The 27,577-nt window shown below is 38.9% G+C and overlaps 4 protein-coding genes across 7 annotated transcripts; 2 read left to right on the top strand and 2 right to left on the bottom strand.

The window, feature by feature from the left end:
* Window positions 1-313: 313 nt before the first annotated feature.
* On the bottom strand, window positions 314-5,902 carry prpf19 (pre-mRNA processing factor 19). The gene is made up of 16 exons (XM_067599149.1): window positions 5,715-5,902; window positions 5,398-5,547; window positions 4,958-5,034; window positions 4,309-4,450; window positions 4,061-4,134; window positions 3,882-3,947; window positions 3,740-3,781; window positions 3,529-3,603; window positions 3,344-3,419; window positions 3,112-3,221; window positions 2,760-2,915; window positions 2,569-2,638; window positions 2,308-2,481; window positions 1,928-2,010; window positions 1,228-1,333; window positions 314-1,127 (listed from the first exon to the last, which is right to left on the bottom strand). Exons 1-16 carry the CDS (start codon window positions 5,731-5,733, stop codon window positions 1,030-1,032), a joined length of 1,518 nt encoding a protein of 505 aa, XP_067455250.1. The 5' UTR covers window positions 5,734-5,902; the 3' UTR covers window positions 314-1,029.
* Window positions 5,903-6,692: 790 nt separating this feature from the next.
* Window positions 6,693-14,145, bottom strand: LOC137189358 (uncharacterized). 2 transcript variants are annotated; one of them, XM_067599142.1, is made up of 11 exons: window positions 13,998-14,145; window positions 13,585-13,666; window positions 12,648-12,662; window positions 12,411-12,541; window positions 12,187-12,322; window positions 9,816-10,100; window positions 9,327-9,665; window positions 9,046-9,227; window positions 8,005-8,103; window positions 7,775-7,897; window positions 6,693-7,675 (listed from the first exon to the last, which is right to left on the bottom strand). In XM_067599142.1, the coding sequence occupies exons 2-11, from the start codon at window positions 13,634-13,636 to the stop codon at window positions 7,457-7,459; spliced, it is 1,581 nt and encodes a 526-aa protein (XP_067455243.1). In that variant the 5' UTR covers window positions 13,637-13,666; window positions 13,998-14,145; the 3' UTR covers window positions 6,693-7,456. The 2 variants fall into 2 exon arrangements, with proteins under 2 accessions (XP_067455243.1, XP_067455242.1); XM_067599141.1 differs by having other exon boundaries at window positions 6,693-7,678; window positions 13,998-14,144.
* A 200-nt stretch (window positions 14,146-14,345) lies between these two features.
* LOC137189359 (uncharacterized) lies at window positions 14,346-20,582 on the top strand. 3 transcript variants are annotated; one of them, XM_067599145.1, is made up of 9 exons: window positions 14,346-14,471; window positions 16,569-16,735; window positions 16,893-17,025; window positions 17,125-17,397; window positions 17,486-17,791; window positions 17,889-18,052; window positions 18,124-18,252; window positions 19,409-19,453; window positions 19,651-20,582. In XM_067599145.1, the coding sequence occupies exons 2-9, from the start codon at window positions 16,721-16,723 to the stop codon at window positions 19,828-19,830; spliced, it is 1,245 nt and encodes a 414-aa protein (XP_067455246.1). In that variant the 5' UTR covers window positions 14,346-14,471; window positions 16,569-16,720; the 3' UTR covers window positions 19,831-20,582. The 3 variants fall into 3 exon arrangements, with proteins under 3 accessions (XP_067455246.1, XP_067455245.1, XP_067455244.1); XM_067599144.1 differs by lacking the exon at window positions 14,346-14,471 and adding an exon at window positions 14,882-15,532 and having other exon boundaries at window positions 17,922-18,052; XM_067599143.1 differs by lacking the exon at window positions 14,346-14,471 and adding an exon at window positions 14,885-15,532.
* Window positions 20,583-22,699: 2,117 nt separating this feature from the next.
* Window positions 22,700-27,111, top strand: LOC137189360 (uncharacterized). The gene is made up of 10 exons (XM_067599146.1): window positions 22,700-22,751; window positions 22,863-22,905; window positions 23,071-23,246; window positions 23,411-23,543; window positions 23,667-23,939; window positions 24,028-24,333; window positions 24,431-24,585; window positions 24,657-24,785; window positions 25,938-25,982; window positions 26,180-27,111. The coding sequence occupies exons 2-10, from the start codon at window positions 22,866-22,868 to the stop codon at window positions 26,357-26,359; spliced, it is 1,437 nt and encodes a 478-aa protein (XP_067455247.1). The 5' UTR covers window positions 22,700-22,751; window positions 22,863-22,865; the 3' UTR covers window positions 26,360-27,111.
* Window positions 27,112-27,577: the final 466 nt, after the last annotated feature.

Genomic DNA, 27,577 nt, shown 5'->3' with positions numbered 1-27,577 from the left:
TTTCTCATTGTTTCCTTAAATTGCATTTGTAAAAAGGGAATGGACTGTCAATGGACCTGTAAGTCTTATTATAATTATCATACTGTTTATACTATACCTTGATATATCCAAAGTGAGAATTTAACAAAAAAAAAAAAAAAAAAAAAAAAAAAAAGCTTGCCTTCATTTTTATCCGATAGAATTTTCACAAAAGTTTAAATATTTTTTATCCAGCAAAAAAAATGACATTTAAAATCTTAATCTGGTGAAATACTGGAAGGAAAATATTTGATTTTCTTCAGAGAATCCTGTCTTGATCTGACACACGCATAAATGGCAATACAAAAGATATTTTATTTTATTGTAAAAGGGCAGAGTTGCAACCGGTACAATAGCAAATAATGAGAAATATACAATTGGAAAATAGACAAAAGTTTAAATGGAACAAATGAAAGAGGAAATGAAACTGAGGGGAGGTTAAACAAAACTTAATTTTTCACAGAGGAACATGAATTTCATACACCTGTTCAACTTCTGCTCAGCTGTACTGTACATCACTACAGATGTATTTCCATCTTACCCGAAAGATACTGTAATGAAACATTAGGAATCAAAGGAGATTGTTGTCACCCCACTTACAGTTCTCCAGTGTACAACACTTAAGTTGTATTAGAAGCAACTTAGGACCCCCCTCCCACCTACCACACACACAACAAAAGAAAATGACTACAGTAAAATCATAACTGCTGGCAAATCAGACACAAACATTACGCAGGCATTTCACATCATTTAGATTTTCAAACTCACAATGCCAACAAACATGTTATCCTAACCATGCTGCTGTGGTTTCAAATAGCAGATAATTTTATTGGGATCTCTTTCCTGGACATGAGGACTAACACACTAATGAAGCAAAGTTAGCAGTGATTTTTTTTCCTTTTTTTTCTTCTAAAAATTATAGGTCTATGCTAAGTCTGTGTCCAGCATAGTGACCGTTCAGACATAGAGACCATTCTTATCCTCCTCCCGCCATCATGAATTTATGCTTTTCTACAAACTGTAAAATTTGAGACTTCTGTCCATTCCTGCTGAGGTCAGGAACTGAGCGTTCTCTCCAAAGGCCACTCCAGTCACCAATCCTGTGTGGTCTACAAATGGACAAAAAAAAACCAAGGTTAAAAACCACAAATAACATGTGACATACATATTGGATAAACATTTGGAAACAGAATGGCATTTCTTGCTCACCGGTGAAGTTGAGGACCTCAGACCACTGTTTGCAGATGTAGACGCGGATGTCAGACCCTCCTACAGCCAGGTAGGTACCACTCTGGTCAAACACGAGGGACTTCACCTGAAACAGGAAAACAATGGAATGACATAGAAAGGCAAAGGCCAATGGCAGTCATGATGAGAAATGATCAAACCCAGTGTAAAAAAAACATGATTATTTCTTACATTCTCAGTCACACATGATGTATGTAAATCGAATTCATGTGCTTGCCAAGCTCATATTTCCCATTAACATTCTGATAGTATTGCTAATCAGACTCTTCCTTTACGTCAATTTATAAATTCAGGGATTGTTAGACATTCTCATGTCTGTATGCTAAATATGATGCTAGAGCCAGAAGGTGATTAGCTTAGCATAAAGACAATGTAGAAAAAATACTCATGTAAAAACGACACAGTTTTACAGGGAGTTATGTGCTGTAACTATTCATCCTTCCTCTTCCCTCCCAAGACTCCAGGATGCCACTGCTCCCCGCAAACAAATAGCATCCGGTCTTTATGCTAAGCTAATTGCCTGCTGGCTCTGTCTTCATGTTAAGTGTCCAAACATAATATTATTCTTCTCATCTGAAAATTAGCAATAAAGCAAATAAGCCTTTTTCCCCAAAGAGTCAAGTGTTCCTTTAATAACAGGAGAAATATCAGCACTTCTTACCTCATAGTTGTTGTCCAGGGTGATGGTCTTGAAGTTCTTCAGTTTCCTCAGATCCCACAGTTTCAGAGAGCTATCCTGGGCACCTGGAGCACAGCATCAGACAAGGATGTCAGTGTGATTAAATAAATGCAATTACATATACAGTTCCAAGTCACTTTAGGTCAAAAGCAAGAGCTGAAAATGTTAAAGTTAGCAATAGTCCGAAAAACCCCTACATTTCTGTAATTTGATTTCTCAGTAGGATTTTAAGATACTGAAGGTCAGCGTATGGGTTAATGTGATGTGTGTGCATTTTTTGATGATGCCAAATGATCCTGCAATGTTACAACAATCAAAAATCAGCGACAACATTGAGTTAAAATGCTGCTAGTAGTTGTCACCTGTAGCCAGATAGTATCCGTTCTCAGAGAAAGCAATGGAGGTGACGGGGCCAGAGTGTCCAGGGAAGTTGGCCACGTTGGTGCGCTCCTTCAGATCCCAAATCTTGATTTGGGAGTCAGCCGTTCCAGTACCAAAGATGAGACCATCAGGATGGAACTGAGCACAGGTGAGAGCTGTGGGGGGCAAACAGGAACATTACCACCTGAAATATGGCTCCTATTTAAATTGTCAAACACACAAGTAAACACTGAGGCACTTACCACAGCCAGCACTTTCATCAGTGACTTTGGTGAGGACTCTACCAGTTTGGATATCAGAAAAGGCCCAGTACTGCAAAACAAGACAAACAGTGATGTGAAGCAGTTAACCAGTTAAGAAATGCACTATCAATGTTTCACTATTAGTAAGGTGTATGAGGTCTGTCTGTATTTTCCTCAAGCTGCATACATACCTGATCCTCAGAGGAGCTGAGCAGGTAGTCCCCAGTAGCATGTAGGGAGAGTCCGGTGACACCTGCCTCATGGGCACGCACCACCTGGACACAGTTGCCCCCGGTGACGGACCACACACGAATGGTGGTGTCTGGAGATGCAGAGAAGACCACAGACTAGAGGGGCAAAGACAGCAAGGGAGTGAGGGGTGGGAAATAAAGTGACAACTGATCAGAATAATAGATCATGTTTAGCATGTTTCTCAATAAATTTAACTGTCCTTTTGAAAAGAAAAAAAAAGTGCAATGACCTGACTTGGTCATTAGAGGCGATTTCAACTGGTTGCTGATGGAAGAAAGGAAAGAAAGTTACCTGGGATGGATGGTAAATGACAGAGGTGACCTTTTTGGTGTGGCCCTTAAGTGTCGCCACAATCTGCTCCTCGTTCTTGTCAAACACAACCACGTTCTTATCAGCTCCACCTAGGCGAACACAAGAGGGTCGATATCAAATAGAAGACTTCAACTGACTTCTGATGTGTTACCAATCACAAAAGACTTCAAAGTAAAAAGATGCAACTGAGCATAAGATGAGGTCAATGTACCGGTGAGCACTTTGTTGGTGTCTGAGGGACACAGATCCAGAGACAGAATACCAGGTACACTGGCACTGTGCAGACCCTGAAGGCAACAAAGACAAAGCATGTTGACACATCATTAAAATCTGTTTTTGCATTCTGAATAAAAGAAGAAAATTTTAAATTTTACTCAGACAGAAATCAATACTTACAGCATGGGAGGCCACTTGGCGGTATTTACTGAGATCCTCAGCTCTAACCAGCTCCTCTGGGACAGTTTTTCCTCTCTGGAGAAATGCAGTGAAGTTGTTACAAGGAGCATTAAGTATATTACATAGTACCACAATGGTTACTCTGCAACCTTGAAATATTACCGCGGAAACGGAAATGTAGGAAACTAAAAACGGCTGAACAATATCATACCTTCTTTCTCTCTGTGGTGAGGATAGTGGCTTTGTCTTGAAGCTGCAAACAGGAAAATAAATATTGAAACAGGTCACACAAATGTTACACATCGACGGCCAAGTCGAATCATGATTAATGTAGATAAAAGGAAAAATCTTACCTTCTGGATGATCTCTGGGGTCATTCCCACCTGTTCACTAATCTCCATAGGCTCTCCACCAGCACCCTGCAATATAGACAACAGAAACAGAGATTGTGAGGAGGGAGTATGGCAAAAGATGATGATGTAGCAGTATTGATCAGTATTTTATAGACTGGAATTAAAAGTCGATCACTCACTGCTGCAGCTGGCTGAGAGGCAGGGACTGCCTGAGGGGCAACCAATCCAGCCTGGGGTTTGAGTGTGGCAAGAGCTGTAAGAAAACAAATAAGACCACATTAGAAAAACATGATCACACATTATTATCTATGCGGCCATGTCGGTGTGAAGCATATTCTGGAGAGAGCTGATGATCGATGAACAAATAAAAGCCATTTGAAGTGCTTGACAACTGGAATGTTGCCCTACAATAGAGTCGTAAACCCACCTTCTCTCGCAGCAGTGACCTCTTTGGTGAGTCGAGCGATGACTCTGCAGGCGGCATCATGCTGGTAGAGGGCATGGGACAGCTCTTGACGAGTTGTCTGCAGCTGCTGCCTCAGGGTGAAGCTGTGAAGCATAACGGCATCCTAGAAGAGATACAAAAGGAAGGTGTCATCTCAATCAGTGGTGGTTTTTAAAGAAGAAAAATCAAATCTGTGCTACTTTAACATCACAGAACCGTCTTGCATTTTTACTCAGTTTCCCCCACCCAATCAGACAGCAAACTATTTGGAAGTTTCCTATGCATTGTACATGTGTGTGGGACAGAGTGACAGCAATAGTACAGTTAGAGCAAGAAGCCCTGAGATTTTACAGTAAAGAGAGAAAACACACCAAGCTACACCAATAATTAATCATTTTAAGAATATTGGTTAAAAAATAAATAAATACGGTCTAGAAAGAAACAACAGCTCAACAATTCACAGGAAATGCCATCATGAGACTATTTTGGAAAGGTATAGTGAAGTCTGCATTTAGACACCATTGACTGGGAATATTAGAGAACATACAAAAATGTTGGGTAACATTTACAATGTGAAGGTGTCTTGTAGTCATTTTTCCTCTTTACAACTCTGTCAAGGATAACAACTCACCCACTCATCTTGGAGAGACTTGAGAATGGCAGGAATGCTTGTTGCTGATGGAGCCTTTGGTCTAATAGGATGGGACACTAGAAAAGAGAAAAGTTGCAAAAATTCAGTACTGTGTCTCTGCTTCAATCATCAATTCGTCCAGTTTATTTGTGCTGACTTTATCAGGGCTGCAAGATATGGATATATTTTGTAAAGTAAATGAATCAAAAAGTAATCCTTAGATGAATCTATGATGAAAATAAGTTTTAGTAATACAGCTCTTCATATAACTTTCCCGTTACTGGCTGAAAATATAAATAACACTAGACTGACACTGTTAGTAGCTTTTTAAAGCCTTTTCTCAGTAGCCAGATTACCTAACTACATTGAATGCGGTTAAATACAGCAACATGTTTGGTTAGTAAACCGGTGTGTTTCGCCAGCTGCTGCCTATGATTTACCTTTGATATCTACGAGCTGCTCCTCCGACAGAGGTTGTCCATTCATCGGGTCCGTCCCATTCTCAGCGATGTACTTCTCAATCAGCCGGCGCTCAAACACCTGGTTGGACACCGGAGAGACGCACGGGTGCTCTGGGACCTCGTTGGAGACTGTAAAAAATGCAACCAGAGCTTACAAATCAACAAAAAACAACTACAAACATGACTAGTGAGCCTTCACAAGTACACGGTGGCACTGCATGGCCGCTAACCTTAGCTAAGTTAGCTAGTAGCATTAGCGCGGTGCTCGTCATATCAATGAATTTAACTTCACTTACTTGCACAAACCAAAGACATCTTCCCAGTGCAGTCCTAAAAGTCGTTTCCAGAAAATGGAATTACGCCCGCTTTGTACTTTGATAGATATTACCACTAATGTACGCTTTACTTATGTTTTGCTCAGGTTGGAAGTAGCACGCTGTCCTTTCATTGCCGCTACAAACTGGCTTCTTCTTCTTCTACGATCTCTTTAGCGCTCAATCCTCACAGGTGCCGTACTGCCCTCTACTGCCGGGATCGCACCAATCACTTATCAATGTACCTATCTAGTACTGAAAATATAATGTGGATCGATGACCATTTTTTTTGGTTTGTTTCAGTCATTTTTTTCAGGTAAAAATGTCAAATATTCACTGTTTCCTCTTGTAACACGTCAGCATGTGCTACTTGACTTCTATTTAATAATTTAGGGCTGCAACTAACGATTATTTTTCAATTATCGATTAATCTGTCCATTTGTTTTGGTCTGTACAATGTCAGAAAATGGTGAAAAATGTCAATCACTGTTTCTCAAAGCCCATGATGCAATCTAAAACGTGTTGTTTTCCAGACCAACAGTCCACAAACCACAGATATTCTGTTTTTGATCATAGAAGAAACCAGAAAATATTCATATCTAAGAGGCTGGAAGCAGAGGATTTTTCAATTTTAAAACTGACTTAACCCTAATGTTCTGTGTGGGCTCCTGGAGACCCTGGGCTCTCTTGAACAGCTCAAAAATATACCAAACATTGTTTTATCACCCGAAGACTTCCTGACTTGTTAATTTTATTCTGATCAATTAGTTACTTTTGCAATTGCTATTACTGTTATTTTTCACATTGAACAGAGGGGTCTGTGGGACACCAAACAATGAGGAAGTAAAACCAATCTTAAAAATACACAAGGGTCAAACTGAATATCTTTGGATATGAACTGTCACTCAGACAAAACAAGCCATTTGAAGGCGTCACCAACATTATTGGAGAAAATCAAGATAAAGTTAAAAGTAAATTTTATTGTTTAAGAGATGACATGCTCTTGAACAAATTGATATTACAAAAATATTACACGTCCATCTATCATTCTTGTCACTAGAAAGATCTGGCAATAAGATTCTGAACACAAAATTCATGGATTAATACACTTATGCAATATTTGTTGGAACTTGTTACATTTCACAAAACTATTACTACAGTTACCTCAAGGGTAAATACAGTATTTAAGTGCAATAAACATTAAACTGCAGAACATACATTTAACATGACAATTAATTGTTGTTGCAGTTAGGAGTCGTTAACATGATGGATGGAGAAAAACACTTCATCTAACTCTACATTACTGTACAGTAGTTTAAAGTTCCCTTTTGCAAAGTTTCATATCACAACGCTCATTTCTGTGTAGCTCTAAAGATCACGTTACACACACACATACACACACTCTCAGCAAAAATATACAGTGCATATTACATTGGTCCTGAGGGTCTGGAGGTAGGTAACAGCAGAGGCTAAAGGAGACGTCAGGAGCACCATCAGTCAGTGTCAAGAAATGGGAAATATGACAACAGGAAGGCTAATGCTCAACTCATGCTGCAGAAAAATTACAATTACATTAACAAAAGGCATGCAATATTGATGTCAAACCATTTATACTAGGCTCAGATGCAAAAGGCACAGGCAAGGTCCTTCTTTTCTTTTCCTTCATAACTTTCTCCGCATGTTTTGTTTCTTTGTCCCTTATTTCAGCTCCACATCTCTGTGCTCTATAAGTGGTTCAGTTTCTCCGAAGTGTAAACAGTGCAGGATTCAGACGTGTCCGTGTCTAGTGGCAGTGCAGAAAAATACTCTTCAGATTTGCTCCACCTTTCTTTATCTCCATCTTTCTTGATTTGGAATTGAACGCAGTCCTCAGAGGAGTGGAGACAGTCTGAAGCCCCGGGCACCGAAAAGGAAATCTTCCTCTCTTCCTCATTAGATGTTTCCTGCTAAGAACGAATGAAGCCATATGTTTTAAAAAAAAAAACAACAAAAGTTTTTTAGTCTGTGACACACAAATACTCACAGCTAGAGTATAGCGTTACCTCAGTAGTTAAATTATGACTAGGGGAGCTCCCAGCTGCCGATCTCTGTGCTTCCTGGTTCTCAGCTCTCACATGAGCAGGCGTTAGCTGAGATGGAGTTCCTGCGATAACAGGAGCGTAACCCTGGAAATACAAATACCAGCACATTTCTACATATAATACATTCACACAGGCACAGACCAATTTAACAGTTTCAACTAAAGAGAGATGGAAAACAAAATCAGCCTTACAGTATGGGTTGGACTGGCTCTCGGGATCCATTTCCTTGGTGTTCCAGGCTGCTGAGAGTGACTGAAGCCTGAGGGCTGAATGCAGGGCTGACTGTAGTCCTGCACGCAACACAAACACACACAGACACATAAAACTCAGTGAAGCCTCTTGGTTTGATGAGGCAGTCATCTACATAATTTATAATCATGAAGATTTCAATCTCTTGCTAAAGAACATTATTTTTCTTTTGTATTCACATCTCGTTTGATACATTATTATTGTGAAACTAACTCACATACATGATTTTTTAAGGCTTTATGTTGGGTGTGATACCAAAATTTAACAAACACCACTGATTTACACTATTAACATACTCAGTCTGACACACAAGATGACAAATTGAGAGAAAACAAAGAAACGTGGTGTCATATTAAGATGTTGGGCCACCGTGAGCCACAAGAATAGCTTCAATGCTCATTGATTCTAAAAGTTTCTGGATCTCTACTGGAGGGATGAACACCATACCATAATTGCATTATTGTCCGTCGCTCCAAAATCCCCCATAGGTTTTTAATTGAGTTGAGATCTGGTGACTGCGAAGGCCAAAATATATAATTCAGATAATTGTCATACTCATCAAACTATTCAGTGACCCTCTCATGTCCTGTATGGAGGCATCTGCATTTGTTCTGTTTCTCTACTCATTTATTCTTTTTTTTTTTCTTTAATTCACCTCCTGTATGTTCTAGTTGTATGTCTGCAGCATGTCTCAGCATTTTGGAAAAAAAACCCCAAAGCCATAGAGGCCTTGGTCTACATTTATGCACATTTATGAAAGATTTTCAATGGACTGGCATTCAGTTTTATATTGATTTTGTGTTTGCGTGAGTGATTTGCTTTTATTCTTTGCTTTTTATATTTCTTGGAAAGTACTTGGTGGTTAGTGTCTAAAATAAGGCAAGACCAGATTTATTTTAAGAACATCCCATATATCAATTCTGCTACCTGAACAGCTATCTCAGCCAGCAGGGCCAATAACCTGGTTCTCCTGATTTCCTCACCTGGATGTTGACCCTCGGAGGGTTGGCTGGTGGAGTGCGGATTGCTCTGAAGCCAGCGAAGATCTGCGAAATGGTGCAGTTAGGGTAGCGCTTCATGAACAGGATGAAACCAGCCAGCGACACAAACATGCCGGAGGGGACAGTGATGGACTTGAGAAGCGCTCGCCATCTACCCCCCTTTTCTGGAGAGATTAGAGACACAGAGATGGAACAGACATCGGGGGGAATGGTGACTGTGGTGAAACAAACAATTCAGATACAAAAAAAAAACTGTCACTCACCGATCACCTGCAAAAAGGTGGAGGACACCAGGTTGCCATCCCCATCTCTGATTTCATACACCCCATCATGCCTTGAGGTCAGTCTCACTATGATGACCTCATTGATGGAGCCATTTCTGCCCAGAGAGATGAGGCCCCTGTACCGCATGTCATAGTCTGTTATCTGGCCCTCGCGGATCAGCTGCACGGGGCCACGAGGGGGCTTAGGGTCGAAAGGGCCCAGGGAGGTTTCGTCAGGGTGTCGGGCGGGGGTAAAAATAAGGTTGGCATGAGGGACAGGAAGAAAGAGGGGCAGGTTTAGGGATTCCTTGGTGAAGCGGGTGACATTGAAGGCGTGCCCTGCATCCACATGCAGGATCGTGAACAGAGAGAGGAGGGGAGGATGAAGGTATGAGAGGGAATCAGATGGAGAGAGAAAGATAAAATATAATCATTATTGTTGACAGGATCCTAAAGTTTAAAATCTTCTGGTGTTCTTTCTCTGCTCACCGCGGACAGTGAGGGTGCTACGGGACAAGACCTTCCCTCTGCCATCTCTCACGGTGTAGTTGCCTTGGTCCGCTTGCGTCACTCTCTCGGCCACCCAGACTTTCCTGCCCCGCAGTAGCCTCCCCCGGCCCATATCACTGGTGTCAGGGTCTGTCCAGTTCCACAACACAACTGGCATGGCCTCCGGTGGAGATCCCCGGGGAGAAAACTCGAGCAAGGAGGCATTTTCAGGGATGTTGTGCTCAAAGTTGTCCCCGTAGTTTCTCTGGTAGTACTTAATGCATTCTGAAGCAAGACGAAAGGGGTGATGGATGAAAGAAAGAGAGGATGATCAGCAGTACATTTACTCAAGTACAGAACTTAAGTACAGTTTTGAAGTTAAATTGTATGCTATTACACACTTCTACTTCACAAAATTTCAGAGGGAAATTACACTTTTTTATTTCACTGCCTTATTTGGCAGCTGTTACTTTTCAGTTTAAGATTTCGCATAAAAAATGTATAACATGTATCCATAGGTGCCTGGTTATGTATTTAAATGAGGGAGAAAACTTGGAAAGTTGAAAACACATTCCCTACATTTCTACACCATCTGACCTCTTGGATTAAGTCAAGAAACAGCAACCTGCACTGGACTAGATTAGTCAGATTGAGGAGGCTATGAAAACCAGGAATTCATCAAGAACAGTCTATAATTGTGTGGATGAGGACAGGAAATGATTATTAGAGGAAAAGCTATTTCATATTTGAAATTATATTCATAAAAACATTATGTAGCCTAAAATGTTAGTAGGTTGCAGGCTACTAGGCCATATTCAAGGTTAAACAAGGACAAACAATTTATATAAATGAAATAGTCTTACAACACATCACAACATGATTTGTATAATTAAACCTGGTTAAACAATGTTAAACCTGAGGGCTGCTAATCTCAATACTCACAAGGCATCTTCAAAGTCTAGCAATTGCAACAAAGTAAAAACAATTTGATGAATGAAATGGCCTCACCTCAACTGTCTAAATCTAATCCCACACACAGGTTCTAGTGGTTGCTATTGTAGTTGTAATGTTATACAGGAATGTAATCATAACTTCAAAAGCAGATTATTTTAACCTACATTATCTCAAATCAAGGACTATTTTAATGCACAATTCGGAAGGTGATTTTTGCTGCTCAAGACTTAAAAGGGCCATTTTAGTTGAGGACTAGACCTTACTGCCCCTTAGAGTCAACTTGTATGAGAAAATGAGAGAATAATCATAATAATAAAAGCACAGCACAGAGCAGCCGGATCAGAGAGCATCACGCATTATGAGTGATGTGTTATCATATTTCAAAATAATTCCATTCAAAGTATGACTAAAACTGAAACTAAAGCAGAGTATTTTGCAGAAGTCTGAACAAGTTACTGTCCACCGCTGGACATTTGACTGTTTGTTAATTCAGACACTTTGGTGCTGTGAGGAAAAGCTCCGCTCTGTCTGTCTGTCTCTTTCTCACCACAGGTTGGACTGAACTAACTTTCGGGGTGGTCCGAAAACGTCAGATTTTTTTATTACTTGTTTTTGGCAGTTGCTGAAAATAGAAAAATGATCACTGATATAGGCTGCTTAAATATAATCACCTGATTGCAGGGACTGTATGATGATAAATTTATTTTTAAAAAGACAAAAAGTAGGGTAGAAAAACCATAACTTTGCTCCCCCTAATTGAATAATGGGGATGCATTTGCTCCACTTCCTCCATTGCTCAGGTGTCTATACATGTAAATAACCTATGAAATGAAAATATACAATGCATTGTTAAAAATTAGACCACTGGTCCTCCATCTTTTTGGCTCAAGGCCTTACAAAAAGGCAATGCATTTGAAGCTGTGTGTCACATTTCAGACATCAATGAGTTATTGCAGTTCCACCAAAAGAGATTTCCCCTCTAAACTTCCCAGATGGTTTCATTTCAATAACAATAATTTGTTCAAGGCCCACAGAGGTAAAACGATCCACTATTACAAAACAAAGTCCAAAAAATTAATACAAATTGATGTAGCAGATTTTTTCATCTTTACCAGCAGACTGTACTTTATATCCAACTGTATATAAAGTAGTTAAACGACCAGCTACAACAGTAAATTGCTGCTTATGCACTGATGCAATATTAACAATTTAACAATGCAAAATATAATAACACATCAGTTACAACAGGGGCCATTTTACTGCATAACAAGCACTTTTGCTTTTGATACTTTATGTAAATTTTGCTGTACTTTTATTCAAGTAGGATTTACTTTTACTTATAATGGAGGATTTTTACTGAATTAAACAGGTAAGTGATGCTCGGTGGATTTCACAAATAAAGAGGAAACTATCCCACCTGAAACAGTCAGACGTACAGTCTCGTAGGTGAAGCCAGAGGACAGTTTGATGGCGTAAAGTCCCTGATCTTCATGAGTCACTTCTTTCAGGACTAGCATCTTATCTCTGGTCCATTCGAACCGTGGGTCCTTTACCTGCAGTCGTACAATAAATGAGGTTTTGGTGATGCGTACACACAACAAACAAACACAAGCATGAACACGCAGACACACTTCCACCCACAATGGTTTTTTCCAGCAGGACACGTCTCATTCCTGGAGGGTTCGGCGTAAAAGTCACAGTTCTTGATATCGAGTACACCGGCAGACGGAATTCCTTCCCGGCACAAACCATCTGGGCTTCTTCTCTGTCACCTGTCCAAGTAGGAAAGAAAATCAGCAACCTCTTTGTCAGAACATGTTTTATTTTTTTGTTTTTTTAATGTGAAGGATATGTGATGAAATATTGCTGCTGACTCACCCAGCACGACCCAACCTATGGAGAGAGAACAAAATAAATATGATTATTTATTTTTGCATAAATAATTGTGCTTCTCCAACACAATACACAGACCTCACATGCAGTGGAATAACACTCTAATCACCCTTTGTAAATGGTTTAAAAGTTGAGTTTTATTACTACTTAATAATGTTTTATTGATTAATTATAAGCCATTAGTAAAAACAGCGTTTTTTTTCCATATTGTTTATCCTCCTTCAGTATGACATGTGATTTTTCTTTTTTAGCTCTTTAGTTTAGCTCGCAGACCTCTACAATGGACTCTTTGACCTCTGACCTCAAAAGAGTCTTTTATTAGACAATTTATTAGCAACTAATTTAAAGCTGCAGTCGATAGATGATAATGACTGTTAGAATTGCATTTGCATTTATTATTGCACATAATTTACTAACTTTGGCTATGGAAACCTGTAACTCTTTATTAATGACTCTATTAACATGTATAACTGTCTGTCAACTTGAATAACTGCATTATTACCACATAGAAAGGAAAAAAAAACATTCAAAGGGATTTTCACAACCTATAAATATTGTTCTTAGAAACGGCTTACAAATAAATAAACAACAATTATTTTAGCCATTAGTTACAATTGATAAATACTTTATGAGCAGTGTCTTACAGTGGCAGAATATCATCTACATTTACTCAAGTATCTATCTATTTTAATAAAAATGTAATTTACTTATTTTAATTGCAGAAACATTATAGAGACAGGGATCAGTCTATGACTCTTGACGGTTTAAGCCACACTCTTACTTTTAAGGGGTTTTTTACACTGTATGTGTGTGTGTGTGTGTGTGTGTGTGTGTGTGTGTGTATGCCTGGCTTTTACTTAAAGGAGTTCTGCCACTGGTGTCTAATTAGAAAGTGGTGCCAAAATTTTATTCAAGAACTTACCCAAAGCAAGAGGGAGGCTGAAAAGGGCAGCGAGTAGAGCACAAGAGGACATCTTCTCCCGTAAAGACAGACCGGATTGTTTCTTATAGTGGACAGAGATGCAAACATGATTGTCATTCATGCCCATGCTCCTCTGAAAACAAGCCAGCGAGTCATGCGATCATCAATCAACAGCTACACAAGCGGGAGCTCCGAGACAACTGTGTTTCTGCAGATGCATACATCTACAGGACATCAATACTCAATACTAGTCTGATCCATGACGCCTTGTCTGCTCTTTGAAGACATGTCCATTCAGGTGTCCAGCATGTTTCCCATCCACTGGGGAGCATTTACTGCGCGACATTAACGCCCATTCGACCGTCAGTTAATGATAATGTACAAATGTATCACAGTCTATAGTCTAAACTCACCTGCAGGATGTGAAAATAAGTCCGCCGCTAGATGTTTACAAATGTTTCTGTGAATGAGGACAGGAGGATAACAGCGTCCTTTGCAGAGCGCGCATGAGCATTTGGCCTTGTATTTTATTTATGGCGATGGCTAGGTTGTATTCTCGGCAGCTCCTGCGACAGCTGCGTCACACGTCGCGTTATTTTCCCCAGCGTCTGCGTAAATATACGCAATTAGCGCAAGAGAGTGCACAGACGCTAAGTGGGTTACTCTTGGTGTGCGCCAAGATTAAATTTAAAATGTACCTTGGAATTTACAAAAACAAGAAAATATATGATCTCTTATAAAAAATGGTTTTCTGCGGAGAGAGCGAGGAAACTGACTCTATGCGCTCAGAGTAAACAACAGCAGCAGGTCGATGCCCGCCAGACACTGAATGTAATATGTTTCCAGAATATGACTTGGCCTACCATCAGACAACAACTTTCCGAAAGGTCAGTGAAAGGTTGAACATTATAAATTTCAACTATGTGCATTGATATCTGTGAACTGGACAATTTTATTTAAATTGATCCTGTGATATTTAAGGAGGAATTTTGCAGTTTAAATTGTCGCACTGAAAATAATCCAAGTGTGCTTAAGCGGTCATGAGCTTTCCTTTATAAAAAAATAAATTGTATCTTTACTTCCGATATTACATTAAAGTGCCTCTGTTGCATGAATAAAACTGGTGCTGTGCATATACTGTAACTGGTTTATTAAAATATACACTGCATAAATGTGTTTAATCAATAACAATAGGCTATAAATACATTTTTAAGCAGTGGGAACATGGATGTAATGCAGGGTCACCAAAGGAAAAAAAAACATAAAATATGATGATATTGACCAGGTTCAATGAATACATCATGAAGATAATAAAAATAAATAAATTGATAAATAAAAATAAAACTGTCTGTAAATATAACCAGCATGGGCTATAGGCTAACATAAACCAGTGGTTTCCAGCCTTTTTGGCCTGTGACACCTTAAATGTCTACTTGTGATCTCTAATCATCACAGATGACAGTTGAACCAGACTGATTTTGATTTTGTCTTCTTGGATTGTTTTATTTGAAGGATTTTTAGTGGTCTGAAGAGGTGAAAGTATCCAGTATTACACAAGAAAAAGGCAAACAAATTAGAAAAAATGAATATCATTTTGTGTGATACAGAAAAGTTTATTGTCCTTATATGCCTTAAATCAATTTGACACCTCTCAGGTGAATCACGTTGGTTGGGAATGTGCAGTTTGGGCACATTTGTCGCGGTTATGACGCACAGAAGATGTGAAGCCACGCCCATTGTTGTGGGTGTTGTGCAAACACCGAAACACCAGAGGAAAAAAGCTTCGTCCTTTACCAGTCAGTTATATCCGTTTGATGTCTTGAGCTCTGTGCCCACCTCTGTCCTCTGAGACGTGAGACACGTCGTTGCCGTAATAACAGTGAACTAGTGTTGATTTTTCCGCAGGTCATGTTACTGACAATCTTAACACTGTCCTGTTTCGCCTTAGGTGAGTAGCTCATTTGCACAATTTCACTTTTTTCCCCGTTGTTTTTGTTTTTACTACCGGGAAGTCACTTAGCGAGGGCTCGTGTCCAAATACTGTGGATCTTGTTTACATTCAACTCGCACAAATACAAACTTGTGTGCGTGTAAAAACATGCGAGCTGTTCTGACGCAGCTGCAGTCCATGTGTTCGCTGCTTGTGAAGTTAAATGTGAATAGTTGGGTTCTGGTTAACATCTGCTATCAGATCAAATCGAAAAGAAAACAGGAGATCAACACTGTCCATACTTTCTATTTTTAGACTTACTTTGCTGCATTTGACCATAACGCGTCCCATTAAACAATAGATTTAATGTGGAAATTACAGCAAATATAGTCTATAGAGGAGGAAATCGATAAATATCCACAAGACACTGCGATTTAAATCTATAAATGTGTAATTAATTAATTGCACATTATTCACTTCATATTTTACAATCGCCTCACGATTAACTGTTTTAATTAAATTAAATTCATTACACTAATTGTACATTTTTATAGATATATTTGTCACCTTTGTGCATTTTTTATTTATTTCTTCACTTGGATTTCATTCATTTATCAATGTATTTTACCCTTTTATTCATGAATTCACTTATTTGTGTAATAATAAGGTCAGTTCCCATGTATGTGTAGCTGCTGTTTTGTTTTTGTTTTGTTCATGGATGTAAGTTAAAGGCAAACAACAAACTAGATTTGTAATACTGGGATGTCACCTTGGATATCAACATTAGCCTATACCTTAAATGAGTCATCTGAGCCTCCAGCAAATTCCACATTTGCACCACATCTGCTTTGAGTCGGATGTGCTGAACACTCATTGTAGCATTTTGTCATCTTCATGGCCTTATCTGATCTGCTACATTTTTATACCCAAAGCAACATTATAGTTAGACAGCCAGGCCCATTTGATATGTTTTGCATGTTTTCAGATGTTTATTGTCTTACTTTAATATGCTCTGCATCTACAGTATCTCTTCTTCATTTCTTTCTAATTGAAGGTTCATCCATAAATGACCATGACTATACTGAATATGACCATAAGCGGTGCTATGGCAGAGATTTTCGCTTCCCATTTGAATATACACCACCTGGTTTCCGTGGACAGATATATTTCACTCCGAGTAAGACAGGGGGATCCAGGAAGCTAGTGATGGAAAACGGGGAGGTGAGCAGCTTGTGGTGCAATAACCAATATTTCTGTGGTATCCATGCCAGGTGGCATTTGAAACATGTCAAATGTCTGGCTCCTGTTCAAATCAGGACTATCTTAAACGTATCTCTCTGTCCTGAGTACATTTATTTATGTTGTTCATACTATTCAGGCGAAGGACCCACGCTTGAAGGTTTCTTTGAATTCAGTTACTTTGGAACATTTGACAGAAAGAGATGAAGGAACTTTTTCGATCTCAGTTGATGGCAACAGACTACATGATGTCATCGAACTGGAAATTACAGGTGAGAACATTACACAATACTATGTTTTCCACCAGAAAACCTGTAGCATTCTCAAAGAGAATAATTCAACCCTGTTTTTTTCTCTCTGTGTTTTTTTAGAGTGTGCTGAACAAGTGGTGAGGTCTTACAACGGTAGGTACTCCTACAATGTTCCTAGAGAGGCTGAATTCTTGGAGTTCACTCCCATCTTCAGACTGGACCAGTCAAGGGTCCTGTGGAATCGCACAGACCCTCAGACCAATACGGGAGGCAGAGGACATGTGAAGCGTAATGTCTGGGAGATTTCCGAACTCACTCAGGCAGACAACGGCTTCTACAACTTCAGGAAAAAAGACAAGACTCTGAAATCTAGGATAAAGCTCATAGTACAAGGTAATGATAGAAATATGTTTGCAAACCTTTTAGACTGCTATGTATCTGATTAAATATTCTAAAACAATGTATTGTTCATCACACACAGAGCACAAAACATACTATGATGCAAAGGTGAACGAGGAACTCCACATCACATATCCTGTGGCTTTTACCCCGTGGAACATGGCCTTCACTCCTAAAGGGGAGAAAAAGAGCATAATGCTGATGAGAGCTGGCAATATGGTTGAAGAAGACGACTCGATGTCAGAATCTTTGAATTTAATAGGGAGACTTCAGGAGGTGAATGAAGGCATAGAGATTTATCCTGTGGAAAGCACAGACTCTGGTGCCTTTGAGTTCAGAGACCAGGAGGGCAACCTGGTCCTTGTTGTGCAGGTGAAAGTAGAAGATGGTGAGCGAGAGCATTTTTTTCTTACGGGAGGAAAACTGTATGAACAAACTGTTACTGATCATCAACATAAACCTCCAACATCTCTTTTCTCTCACAGGTTTTCCTCCTGCATATGTTTATGCTCTTATAGCTTTCGGCATTATCCTTGTGATCGGCTGCTGCTGCTGCTGCTGCTGCTTGAGGAAGCGCACTTATAAAACGAGCTCTGCGAAAAGGGAGTCCACTCCTCAAACTGCAGCGGCACCTGCTGCATATTACCATGTAAGTACTCACTCAAATTGTTTACAATATTTGTTGCTATTTTTACTTAAGTGTCCTCGTTCCAAATGCAGGGTAGAAATCAACCTGAAGGCCCAAGTTACTCTGCTGCACCACCTCCTCCAGCTTACTCTCATCAGCCTTATAATGCTCTGGGCACTCAAGAACCTACTAGAGAACCAACTACCTCCCTTGGGCCCCCGGTACGTGTTTGTGTCCAAGTGTCTTTTTATTGTCTACTATAGCATTCATATCTGCTAAGTAATTCACTTGTCCCATGTTCTCCTTTGCGAAAAAAATCTAAAACCAAAAAGGATAAATGCATATTTTAAATTGTTTAATTTCATGATAGTGCTGCCTAGTTTTGCATTACTTTGATTAAATACTGTTCTGTTTGCCCATGTAGCTGGAGTCCTTATTTTGATAAACTGTTGCTACTCAACAACAAGATCATGAGTTTTCCTGCTAAAGTCTCTTTCTTATCCAACTTACAAACATGAACACACATCTTGTCCAGCTTGTTGAACGAGCCATCAAACAAACATTCACTGGGGAAAAGTGAACCGCTATTATCAGTTAGCTGGCTAGATAGCTAATTAGTTGCACAGCTGCAGCACATTAAACATGTTAACATACCTGTGAATGTCACTCTTGACATGTAGTATAGTAACTGTATACCAGACTCAAACATGGCTCCTATTCATTTGAATGTAAATTGCTTGTTTGGTACGTAAGCTAAAAAAGTTTTCTAGCTTCTGGGTTTGATTCTGCATTGTGCAGCCCTCTCAATATATCCGCAAGTTCCCGCTTAACGCATAAACTTTACACTGGGAGGACATCACAGATTTTAAAATTGCTTTTCTAGGCCCAAGGAAAGTTTAACAAACATAACACCTTCATGGATTAGAAATTCATGATACAAAGAAAGAGTTATAATTGAGCAACATCCATGTTTTGGACCAGTTAGATGCTGGTTTCTGTCTTTGCTCTTTAAAATCCCTGTTAGCGACAAACTGTCTGTCCATGACTTGTAGCTACAGCAGTTTGTTTACTTTGTCTCCGTTCAGTAAGGTGTAACACTGCTACCCTGCTAGCTAATGTCAAACAAGCCTCCAACACATCCCACAGCCAGCTGAGACAAAAAGGAGCATTTCTTATATTTCCTCAAAGACCTTTTTGATACAAAACTGTTAACAATACATTTAAAATACATGCGGACAGTATTTTTGACTGCAAAGGATTAAATGTGATTTCATTTGAACTGAATAGATCTGTACCTGTGCTTCTCTTTTTCGTTCTTGCTAAATTTCCTCATTTTTCCAGCACTGTTTAAAATGCATACATTATTTTACCTTACAGGCGTACAACCCAGTGGATATCCATGTGAACCCGACTCAGCCTGAGGTGCAAACACACACAAAATTCCCTAAAAATGCATGAAATCAAAAGTCTTCAGGCAAAAATCATATACTCTTAAAAGCCCAAGAAAGTCCCTATTCTAAGAATGATTTTTGGTCCCTCAAGGGCAGACTCATTTAACTCATCAAACTTATTTCAGCTGTTTCATTAACACACCTTTTTTTGTTCACTGCTCTCTCCAGGTTGCAGTTCCAGGAGGGCAGGGAGCAGCTCCAACTTTCTCACTGGGCTCCGATTGTCTCTCCTCAGACTCTGGACCAACGTTTGAGCTGAAAGGAGTAAACTTTCCCTCTGCTCCGCCCCTCAGCTCAAACTCAGCTTATAATGATGTTTACACCTCAGACAAACTCAACTTCCTGTAGGCAACACAATGAAAGTTCATGTGGTGCGGAGTTGAATTCAGCATGGTGTTTTGTGACTAGTTGGCACATAGCTACTTCAATCCTTGACACATGACCAAACTTATCATAAGTTACTCAGGGTATGGGATATTGTCTTTTTTAATGTAAATACACACACAGATGCAGCGTGATCAAACAAATTTGGGGCCAGCAGAGTATTATTAGCTTTGGGTTTTGTATTTTTGAGAATTTTAAACCTTTACTGGACAGCTTATAGTATAGAGACAGACAGAGACAAAGTATTAATAGTGTTTTATGAGTTTACTCTTGATATCTTAAGTTGGTTGTAAGTCTATTCCTACATATGCTGTGTTTCAAGAGTTAAGTGCCTCATCAGAGCATCTCTATAATATAGAATATAAAACAACACACTACACTCAGCAATTTAAGCCATGGTTACTGACTTTACTAATCTATACATAATGTTTTTATATTGTTGTTGAAACCCTTTTCATGTTTCTTCAGGTTCATATATAAATGTGTCTGGATTTTTGAGAAATTATGTGGTCTTTTTTTGTTTGTTTGTAAAACTGTAAAGTGTTACTCTGTTTATCTTTTCACACATTTGTAGATCTTGTGTAAACTGGAGCTTTTTTTTCCCATAAACTCTTCTTTTGGCTTTGAGAAACTCCATTAATGTAAAATTGTGATATTTGATATGTGGTATAAATGTTTGCGGAAAGATGTGTGATTAAACTTTGACCATAACATTTTCTCCTGGACTTTGAAAGCATCATGTATTGCCTCATGGGACTGTTTTAAAGCCCAGAGAAAAGCTGCAGCAGAATGGAAACAAAATCTCAATAATAGTTTATTACTTGGCTGATGTGGGAGACAGATTAAAAGGATTTATCTTTGTCCATGCATGCCTCACCATTTTATTTAAATGAATCCTCTAAATTATAAGGAGGAACTTTGCGGTTTTAGTTGTCCTACAATAATCTAAGTGTATTTAAGCAGTCATGAGCTTTCTTGTACAAAAAAATGTTTGTATTGTGACTTTACTCCTGATATTACATTAAACTGTCTCTGTTACATAAGTAAAACTGGTTCTGTGCATATACTGTAACTGCTTAATTAAAATATACACTCCATAATTGTGTTTGAATAATACAAATATAAGCATGTTTTAAGCCTTGAGGACATGGATACAATGCAGGGTTACCAAAATGGAACCCCACCCCAAAAAAAACATTAAATATGAAATTGACCAGGTTCAAAGTATTCATCATAGAGATAGCTAAAAATAAGTAAATAAATAGATAAAAATGAAAGTGTCTCTAAATATCACCACCAGGGCTATAGGCTACCATAAAGCAGTGGTTTCCAACTTTTTTGGCCTGTTACATCTTAAATATCTACTTGTGACCCCATCATCACAGATTATGACACTTCAACCAAAGAGTGATTATGTCTTCTTGGATTGTTTTATCTCAAGGATCTTTAGTGATCTGAAGAGCTGAAAGTATCAAGTATTACACAAGACAAAGGCAAAATATCAGAAAAGTGAATATCATTTTGTGTATTAGAGAAATATTTATTATCCGTATATGCCTTAAATCATTTTTTGTCCCCTCAGATGAATCGCCTTCGTTGGGAACCGCTGCATTTTGTGCACATTTGGCACAGTTATGATGCAAAGAAAGTGTGAAGCCTCGCCCAATGTTCTAGGTGCTGTGCAAACTCCAGCAAAGGAAAAAAACTGTATGTTGCTGCAGTACTGGGGAAAACTAAGTGGCTCCAATCAAACCCTCCCAGCTAGATGTCTTTTGCAAGGGCCGTGGGCCTCTGGTGTCAAAATCAAAAACACCATTTTTCAACAGTATAAATCAGTGGGTCAGGAAACTGAGAATGGAGCAGGAACACAGCAAAACCCATGGGATGGTTATTTGTACCTTTTGGCTAATGCAAGAGCTGGACATTGGTCTCACTTTTCTTTTTACAAGAAAAGGATAATAGTGTGATAGCTTCAAAAATAGAGCATTATCTTAACAGAGTAATGGGATCTTATTTGAAAATTTTCACAGACAGTTCTATTGGCCCAAAGTGTGGGAAAGCAGGATTTGGGGTGTATGTGGCTCAGCTTGGACTTTGCATCGACCACAAATGGAAGCTCTGTTTTCACAACATAACTATTAGCAGTTCTTTGGGCTTTGTGGTGGACAGAGGACGTAAGACCAAACAAAGTTCTCATTTATTCTGATTCAGCAGCTGCTCTGATGGCTTTAAGAGAAGGTGACTCAAAAGCTGGACCTGACCTTAGTAATGAGATCTTATCTGTTTTGTTTAGAATTGGGAGGACTGGCTGTGAAGTCAAGTTTTGCTGGGTTCCTGGGAATACTGGAGTTGAGGGAAATAAAACAGCCAATTCTATAGCAGAGTCAATCCTGAAGAAAGAAGATCTAAATATATCCCTGTTAGAGGAAAAATCAAGGACGGTGTTGAAAGAGAATAGCAGGGATTACGGGAAAAGGAGACCAGAGGAAGGTGCTATTTATCTCCTCATCCTCAGATTAAAAAAGGCAATTATTGTGGTGGAACCAGAAGAGATTCTGATAAAATTTTGCAGACAGGCTCTGATGCTGTGTGTTAAATCAGTACCAGCACATTATAGGAAAACCTCCTACTGGATTATGTGAATATGGACGTCCTGAAACAGTCAAACATGTTTTCCTAGAATGGTGCAAATATACAGAAAGAAAAAACTTTTTATATGAGATTGTCAGACCTAGGAGTCTTGTCATTCTCTATTAAATCTTTCTGTGATTGTGCCAGTTAATTTTTTGTCCTGCGGAGGGCAGACATGATCCTAGTAGCGTCCACACTACCAAAATCCTGCCAGAGGAAGAAGAAGAAGAAGAAGCGCAATCTGCCTTGTCACAGTGAGTCCTGTCTGTCTAGTGTCTTATACTCGATGTCCAATTTTGTCCTCTGAAACAGTGAGACGCGTCGTTGCCGTAATAACATTGAACTACTGTTTTACTTCTCTGCAGGTCATGTTACTCAAAGTCTTAACACTGTCCTGTTTCGCTTTAGGTTAGTAGCTCATTTGCACAGATTCATAGAATAAATGCACCTAGAGTATGTGGATTTAAAGATATTTAGCATCAATTTTTATTTTATGTTTCATATATATTTTTTAAAAGTTTTTTTGCGTGTTCCCAGATGTTTGTCTTACCTTAATATTCCCTCCACCTACAGGATCTCTTCCTCACTTCCTTCTGATTGAAGGTTCAGACGATGTTATTAAGAAAGAGGTGTGCTATGGAAGAAATGTATACATACCATTTGATTATGTACCAACTTTTTACCCTGAACGGATGTATTTCACCCCGAGTAAAGGGGGATCCCGGAAGATAATGATGGAAAACGGGGAGGTGAGCAGCTTGTGATGAAATAACTTTAACCAATATTTCTGTGGTATGCATGCCAGGTAGGATCTGAAACATGTCAAATTTCTGGCTCCTGTTCAAATCAGGACTATCTTAAATGTATATTTCTCTGTCCTGAGTATATTTATTTGTGTTGTCCGTCTATTCAGGCGAAGGACCCACGCCTCAGGGTTTCCAGAACGTCACTTACTTTGACAGATTTGACAGAAAGAGATGATGGAACTTTTTCGGTCTCATTTAGTATAGGACGCATATTCGATATCCTCAAAGTGAAAATTTTGGGTGAGAACATTAAACAATACAATCTTTTTTCAACCAGAAAACCTGTAGTATTCTTAAAGAGAATAATTCAACCCTGTTTTTTTCTCTATGTGTTTTTTTTGTTTTGTTTTTTTTGTTTTTTAGAGTGTGCTGAAAAAGTGAAGAGGTCTTACATGGATATGTACTCCCACAATGTTCCTAGAGAGGCTGAATTCTTGGAGTTCACTCCCATCTTCAGACTGGACCAGTCAAGGGTCCTGTGGAATCGCACAGACCCTCAGACCAATACGGGAGGCAGAGGACATGTGAAACGTAATGTCTGGGAGATTTCAAAACTCACTCAGGCAGACAACGGCTTCTACAACTTCAGGAAAAAAGACAAGACTCTGAAATCTAGGATAAGGCTCATAGTACAAGGTAATGATAGAAATATGTTTGCAAACCTTTTAGACTGCTATGTATCTGATTAAATATTCTAAAACAATGTATTGTTCATCACACACAGAGCACAAAACATACTATGATGCAAAGGTGAACGAGGACCTCTACATCACATATCCTGTGGCTTTTACCCCGTGGCACATGGCCTTCACTCCTAAAGGGAGGAAAAAGAGCATAATGCTGATGAGAGCTGGCAATCTGGTTGAAGAAGACGACTCGATGTCAGAATCTTTGAATTTAATAGGGAGACTTCAGGAGGTGTATGAAGGCATAGAGATTTCTCCTGTGGAAAGCACAGACTCTGGTGCCTTTGAGTTCAGAGACCAGGAGGGCAACCTGGTCCTTGTTGTGCAGGTGAAAGTAGAAGATGGTGAGCGAGAGCATTTTTTTCTTACGGGAGGAAAACTGTATGAACAAACTGTTACTGATCATCAACATAAACCTCCAACATCTCTTTTGTCTCACAGATTTTCCTCCTGCATTTGTTTATGTTGCTTTAATTGCCGGCATTATCCTTGTGATCGGCTGCTGCTGCTGCTTGAAGAAGCGCTGTTGTAAAAAGAGCTCTGCGAAAACGGAGTCCACTCCTCAAACTGCAGCGGCACCTGCTGCATATTACCATGTAAGTACTCACTCAAATTGTTTACAATATTTGTTGCTATTTTTACTTAAGTGTCCTTGTTCCAAATGCAGGGTAGAAATCAACCTGAAGGCCCAAGTTACTCTGCTGCACCACCTCCTCCAGCTTACTCTCATCAGCCTTATAATGCTCTGGGCACTCAAGAACCTACTAGAGAACCTACTACCTCCCTTGGGCCCCCGGTACGTGTTTGTGTCCAAGTGTCTTTTTATTGTCTACTACAGCATTCATATCTGCTAAGTAATTCACTTGTCCCGTGTTCTCCTTTGAGAAAAAAATCTAAAACCAAAAAGGATAAATGCATATTTTAAATTGTTTAATTTCATGATAGTGCTGCCTAGTTTTGCATTACTTTGATTAAATACTGTTCTGTTTGCCCATGTAGCTGGAGTCCTTATTTTGATAAACTGTTGCTACTCAACAACAAGATCATGAGTTTTCCTGCTAAAGTCTCTTTCTTATCCAACTTACAAACATGAACACACATCTTGTCCAGCTTGTTGAACGAGCCATCAAACAAACATTCACTGGGGAAAAGTGAACCGCTATCATCAGTTAGCTGGCTAGTTAGCTAATTAGTTGCACAGCTGCAGCACATTAAACATGTTAACATACCTGTGAATGTCACTCTTGACATGTAGTATAGTAACTGTATACCAGACTCAAACATGGCTCCTATTCATTTGAGTGTAAATTGCTTGTTTGGTACGTAAGCTAAAAAAGTTTTCTAGCTTCTGGGTTTGATTCTGCATTGTGCAGCCCACTCAATATATCTGCGAGTTCCCGCTTAACGCATAAACTTTACACTGGGAGGACATCACAGATTTTAAAATTGCTTTTCTAGGCCCAAGGAAAGTTTAACAAACATAACACCTTCATGGATTAGAAATTCATGATACAAAGAAAGAGTTATAATTGAGCAACATCCATGTTTTGGACCAGTTAGATGCTGGTTTCTGTCTCTTTAAAATCCCTGTTAGCGACAAACTGTCTGTCCATGACTTGTAGCTACAGCAGTTTGTTTACTTTGTCTCCGTTCAGTAAGGTGTAACACTGCTACCCTGCTAGCTAATGTCAAACAAGCCTCCAACACATCCCACAGCCAGCTGAGACAAAAAGGAGCATTTCTTATATTTCCTCAAAGACCTTTTTGATACAAAACTGTTAACAATACATTTAAAATACATGCGGACAGTACTTTTGACTGCAAAGAAGGATTAAATGTGATTTCAGTTGAACTGAATAGATCTGTACCTGTGCTTCTCTTTTTCGTTCTTGCTTAATTTCCTCATTTTTCCCACTGTTTAAAATGCATACATTATTTTACCTTACAGGCGTACAACCCAGTGGATATCCATGTGAACAAGACTCAGCCTGAGGTGCAAACACACACAAAATTCCCTAAAAATGCATGAAATCAAAAGTCTTCAGGCAAAAATCATATACTCTTAAAAGCCCAAGAAAGTCCCTATTCTAAGAATGATGTTTGGTCCCTCAAGGGCAGACTCATTTAACTCATCAAACTTATTTCAGCTGTTTCATTAACACACCTTTTTTTGTTCACTGCTCTCTCCAGGTTGCAGTTCCAGGAGGGCAGGGAGCAGCTCCAACTTTCTCACTGGGCTCCGATTGTCTCTCCTCAGACTCTGGACCAACGTTTGAGCTGAAAGGAGTAAACTTTCCCTCTGCTCCTCCCCTCAGCTCAAACTCAGATTATAATGATGTTTACACCTCAGACAAACTCAACTTCCTGTAGGCAACACAATGAAAGTTCATGTGGTGCGGAGTTGAATTCAGCATGGTGTTTTGTGACTAGCTGGCACATAGCTACTTCAATCCTTGACACATGACCAAACTTATCATAAGTTACTCAGGGTATGGGATATTGTCTTTTTTAATGTAAATACACACAATTATGCAGCGCGATCAAACAAATTTGGGGCCAGCAGAGTATTATTAGCTTTGGGTTTTGTATTTTTGAGAATTTTAAACCTTTACTGGACAGCTTATAGTATAGAGACAGACAGAGACAAAGTATTAATAGTGTTTTATCAGTTTACTCTTGATATCTTAAGTTGGTTGTAAGTCTATTCCTACATATGCTGTGTTTCAAGAGTTAAGTGCCTCATCAGAGCATCTCTATAATATAGAATATAAAACAACACACTACACTCAGCAATTTAAGCCATGGTTACTGACTTTACTAATCTATACATAATGTTTTTATATTGTTGTTTCAAACCTTTTTCATGTTTCTTCAGGTTCATATATAAATGTGTCTGGATTTTTGAGAAATTATGTGGTCTTTTTTTGTTTGTTTGTAAAACTGTGAACTGTTACTCTGTTTATCTTTTCGCACATTTGTAGATCTTGTGTAAACTGGAGCTTTTTTTTCCATAAACTCTTCTTTTGGCTTTGAGAAACTCCATTAATGTAAAATTGTGATATTTGATATGTGGTATAAATATTTGTAGAAAGATGTGTGATTAAACTTTGACCTTAACATTTTCTCCTGGACTTTGAAAGCATCATGTATTGCCTTGTCGGACTGTTTTAAAGCCCAGAGAAAAGCTGCAGCAGAATGGAAACAAAATCTCAATAATAGTTTATTACTTGGCTGATGTGGGAGACAGATTAAAAGGATTTATCTTTGTCCATGCATGCCTCACCATTTTATTTAAATGAATTCTCTAATTTATAAGGAGGAATGTTAAATTGTCCTACTGAAGATAATCCAAGTGTACTTAAGCAGACATGAGCTTTCTTGTACAAAAAAAAATTGTATTGTGACTTTACTTCAGATATCACATTAACCTGCCTCTGTTACATAAATAAAACTGGTGCTGTGCATATACTGTAACTGCTTTATTAACATACACATTACATAAACGTTTGATTAATAATAATATAAATACATTTTTAAGCAGTGGGAACATGGATGAAATGCAGGGATACCAAAAACCACAAAATATGA

Source organism: Thunnus thynnus, chromosome 9, assembly GCF_963924715.1.
Source record: "Thunnus thynnus chromosome 9, fThuThy2.1, whole genome shotgun sequence".
Lineage (NCBI taxonomy): Eukaryota > Metazoa > Chordata > Actinopteri > Scombriformes > Scombridae > Thunnus > Thunnus thynnus.
This window is presented reverse-complemented; position numbering and strand designations above follow the sequence as displayed.

Excerpts from the sequence above, each read along its gene's own strand:
- prpf19 (XM_067599149.1), bottom strand. Across the intron at positions 4,451-4,957 it reads AGTCTCTCCAAGATGAGTGG|GATGCCGTTATGCTTCACAG; the intron begins GTGAGTTGTTAT and ends TATCTCTTCTAG. Across the intron at positions 2,482-2,568 it reads TGATGAAAGTGCTGGCTGTG|CTCTCACCTGTGCTCAGTTC; the intron begins GTAAGTGCCTCA and ends TGCCCCCCACAG.
- LOC137189358 (XM_067599141.1), bottom strand. The coding sequence starts at position 13,636 with ATGTCCTCTTGTGCTCTACTCGCTGCCCTTTTCAGCCTCCCTCTTGCT. Across the intron at positions 10,101-12,186 it reads TGTACGTCTGACTGTTTCAG|AATGCATTAAGTACTACCAG; the intron begins GTGGGATAGTTT and ends GTCTTGCTTCAG. Across the intron at positions 9,228-9,326 it reads CACCTTTTTGCAGGTGATCG|AAAAGGGGGGTAGATGGCGA; the intron begins GTGAGTGACAGT and ends TAATCTCTCCAG.
- LOC137189359 (XM_067599143.1), top strand. The coding sequence starts at position 15,493 with ATGTTACTGACAATCTTAACACTGTCCTGTTTCGCCTTAG. Across the intron at positions 17,026-17,124 it reads CATCGAACTGGAAATTACAG|AGTGTGCTGAACAAGTGGTG; the intron begins GTGAGAACATTA and ends GTGTTTTTTTAG. Across the intron at positions 18,253-19,408 it reads CTACCTCCCTTGGGCCCCCG|GCGTACAACCCAGTGGATAT; the intron begins GTACGTGTTTGT and ends TTTACCTTACAG.
- LOC137189360 (XM_067599146.1), top strand. The coding sequence starts at position 22,866 with ATGTTACTCAAAGTCTTAACACTGTCCTGTTTCGCTTTAG. Across the intron at positions 23,544-23,666 it reads CCTCAAAGTGAAAATTTTGG|AGTGTGCTGAAAAAGTGAAG; the intron begins GTGAGAACATTA and ends TTTGTTTTTTAG. Across the intron at positions 24,786-25,937 it reads CTACCTCCCTTGGGCCCCCG|GCGTACAACCCAGTGGATAT; the intron begins GTACGTGTTTGT and ends TTTACCTTACAG.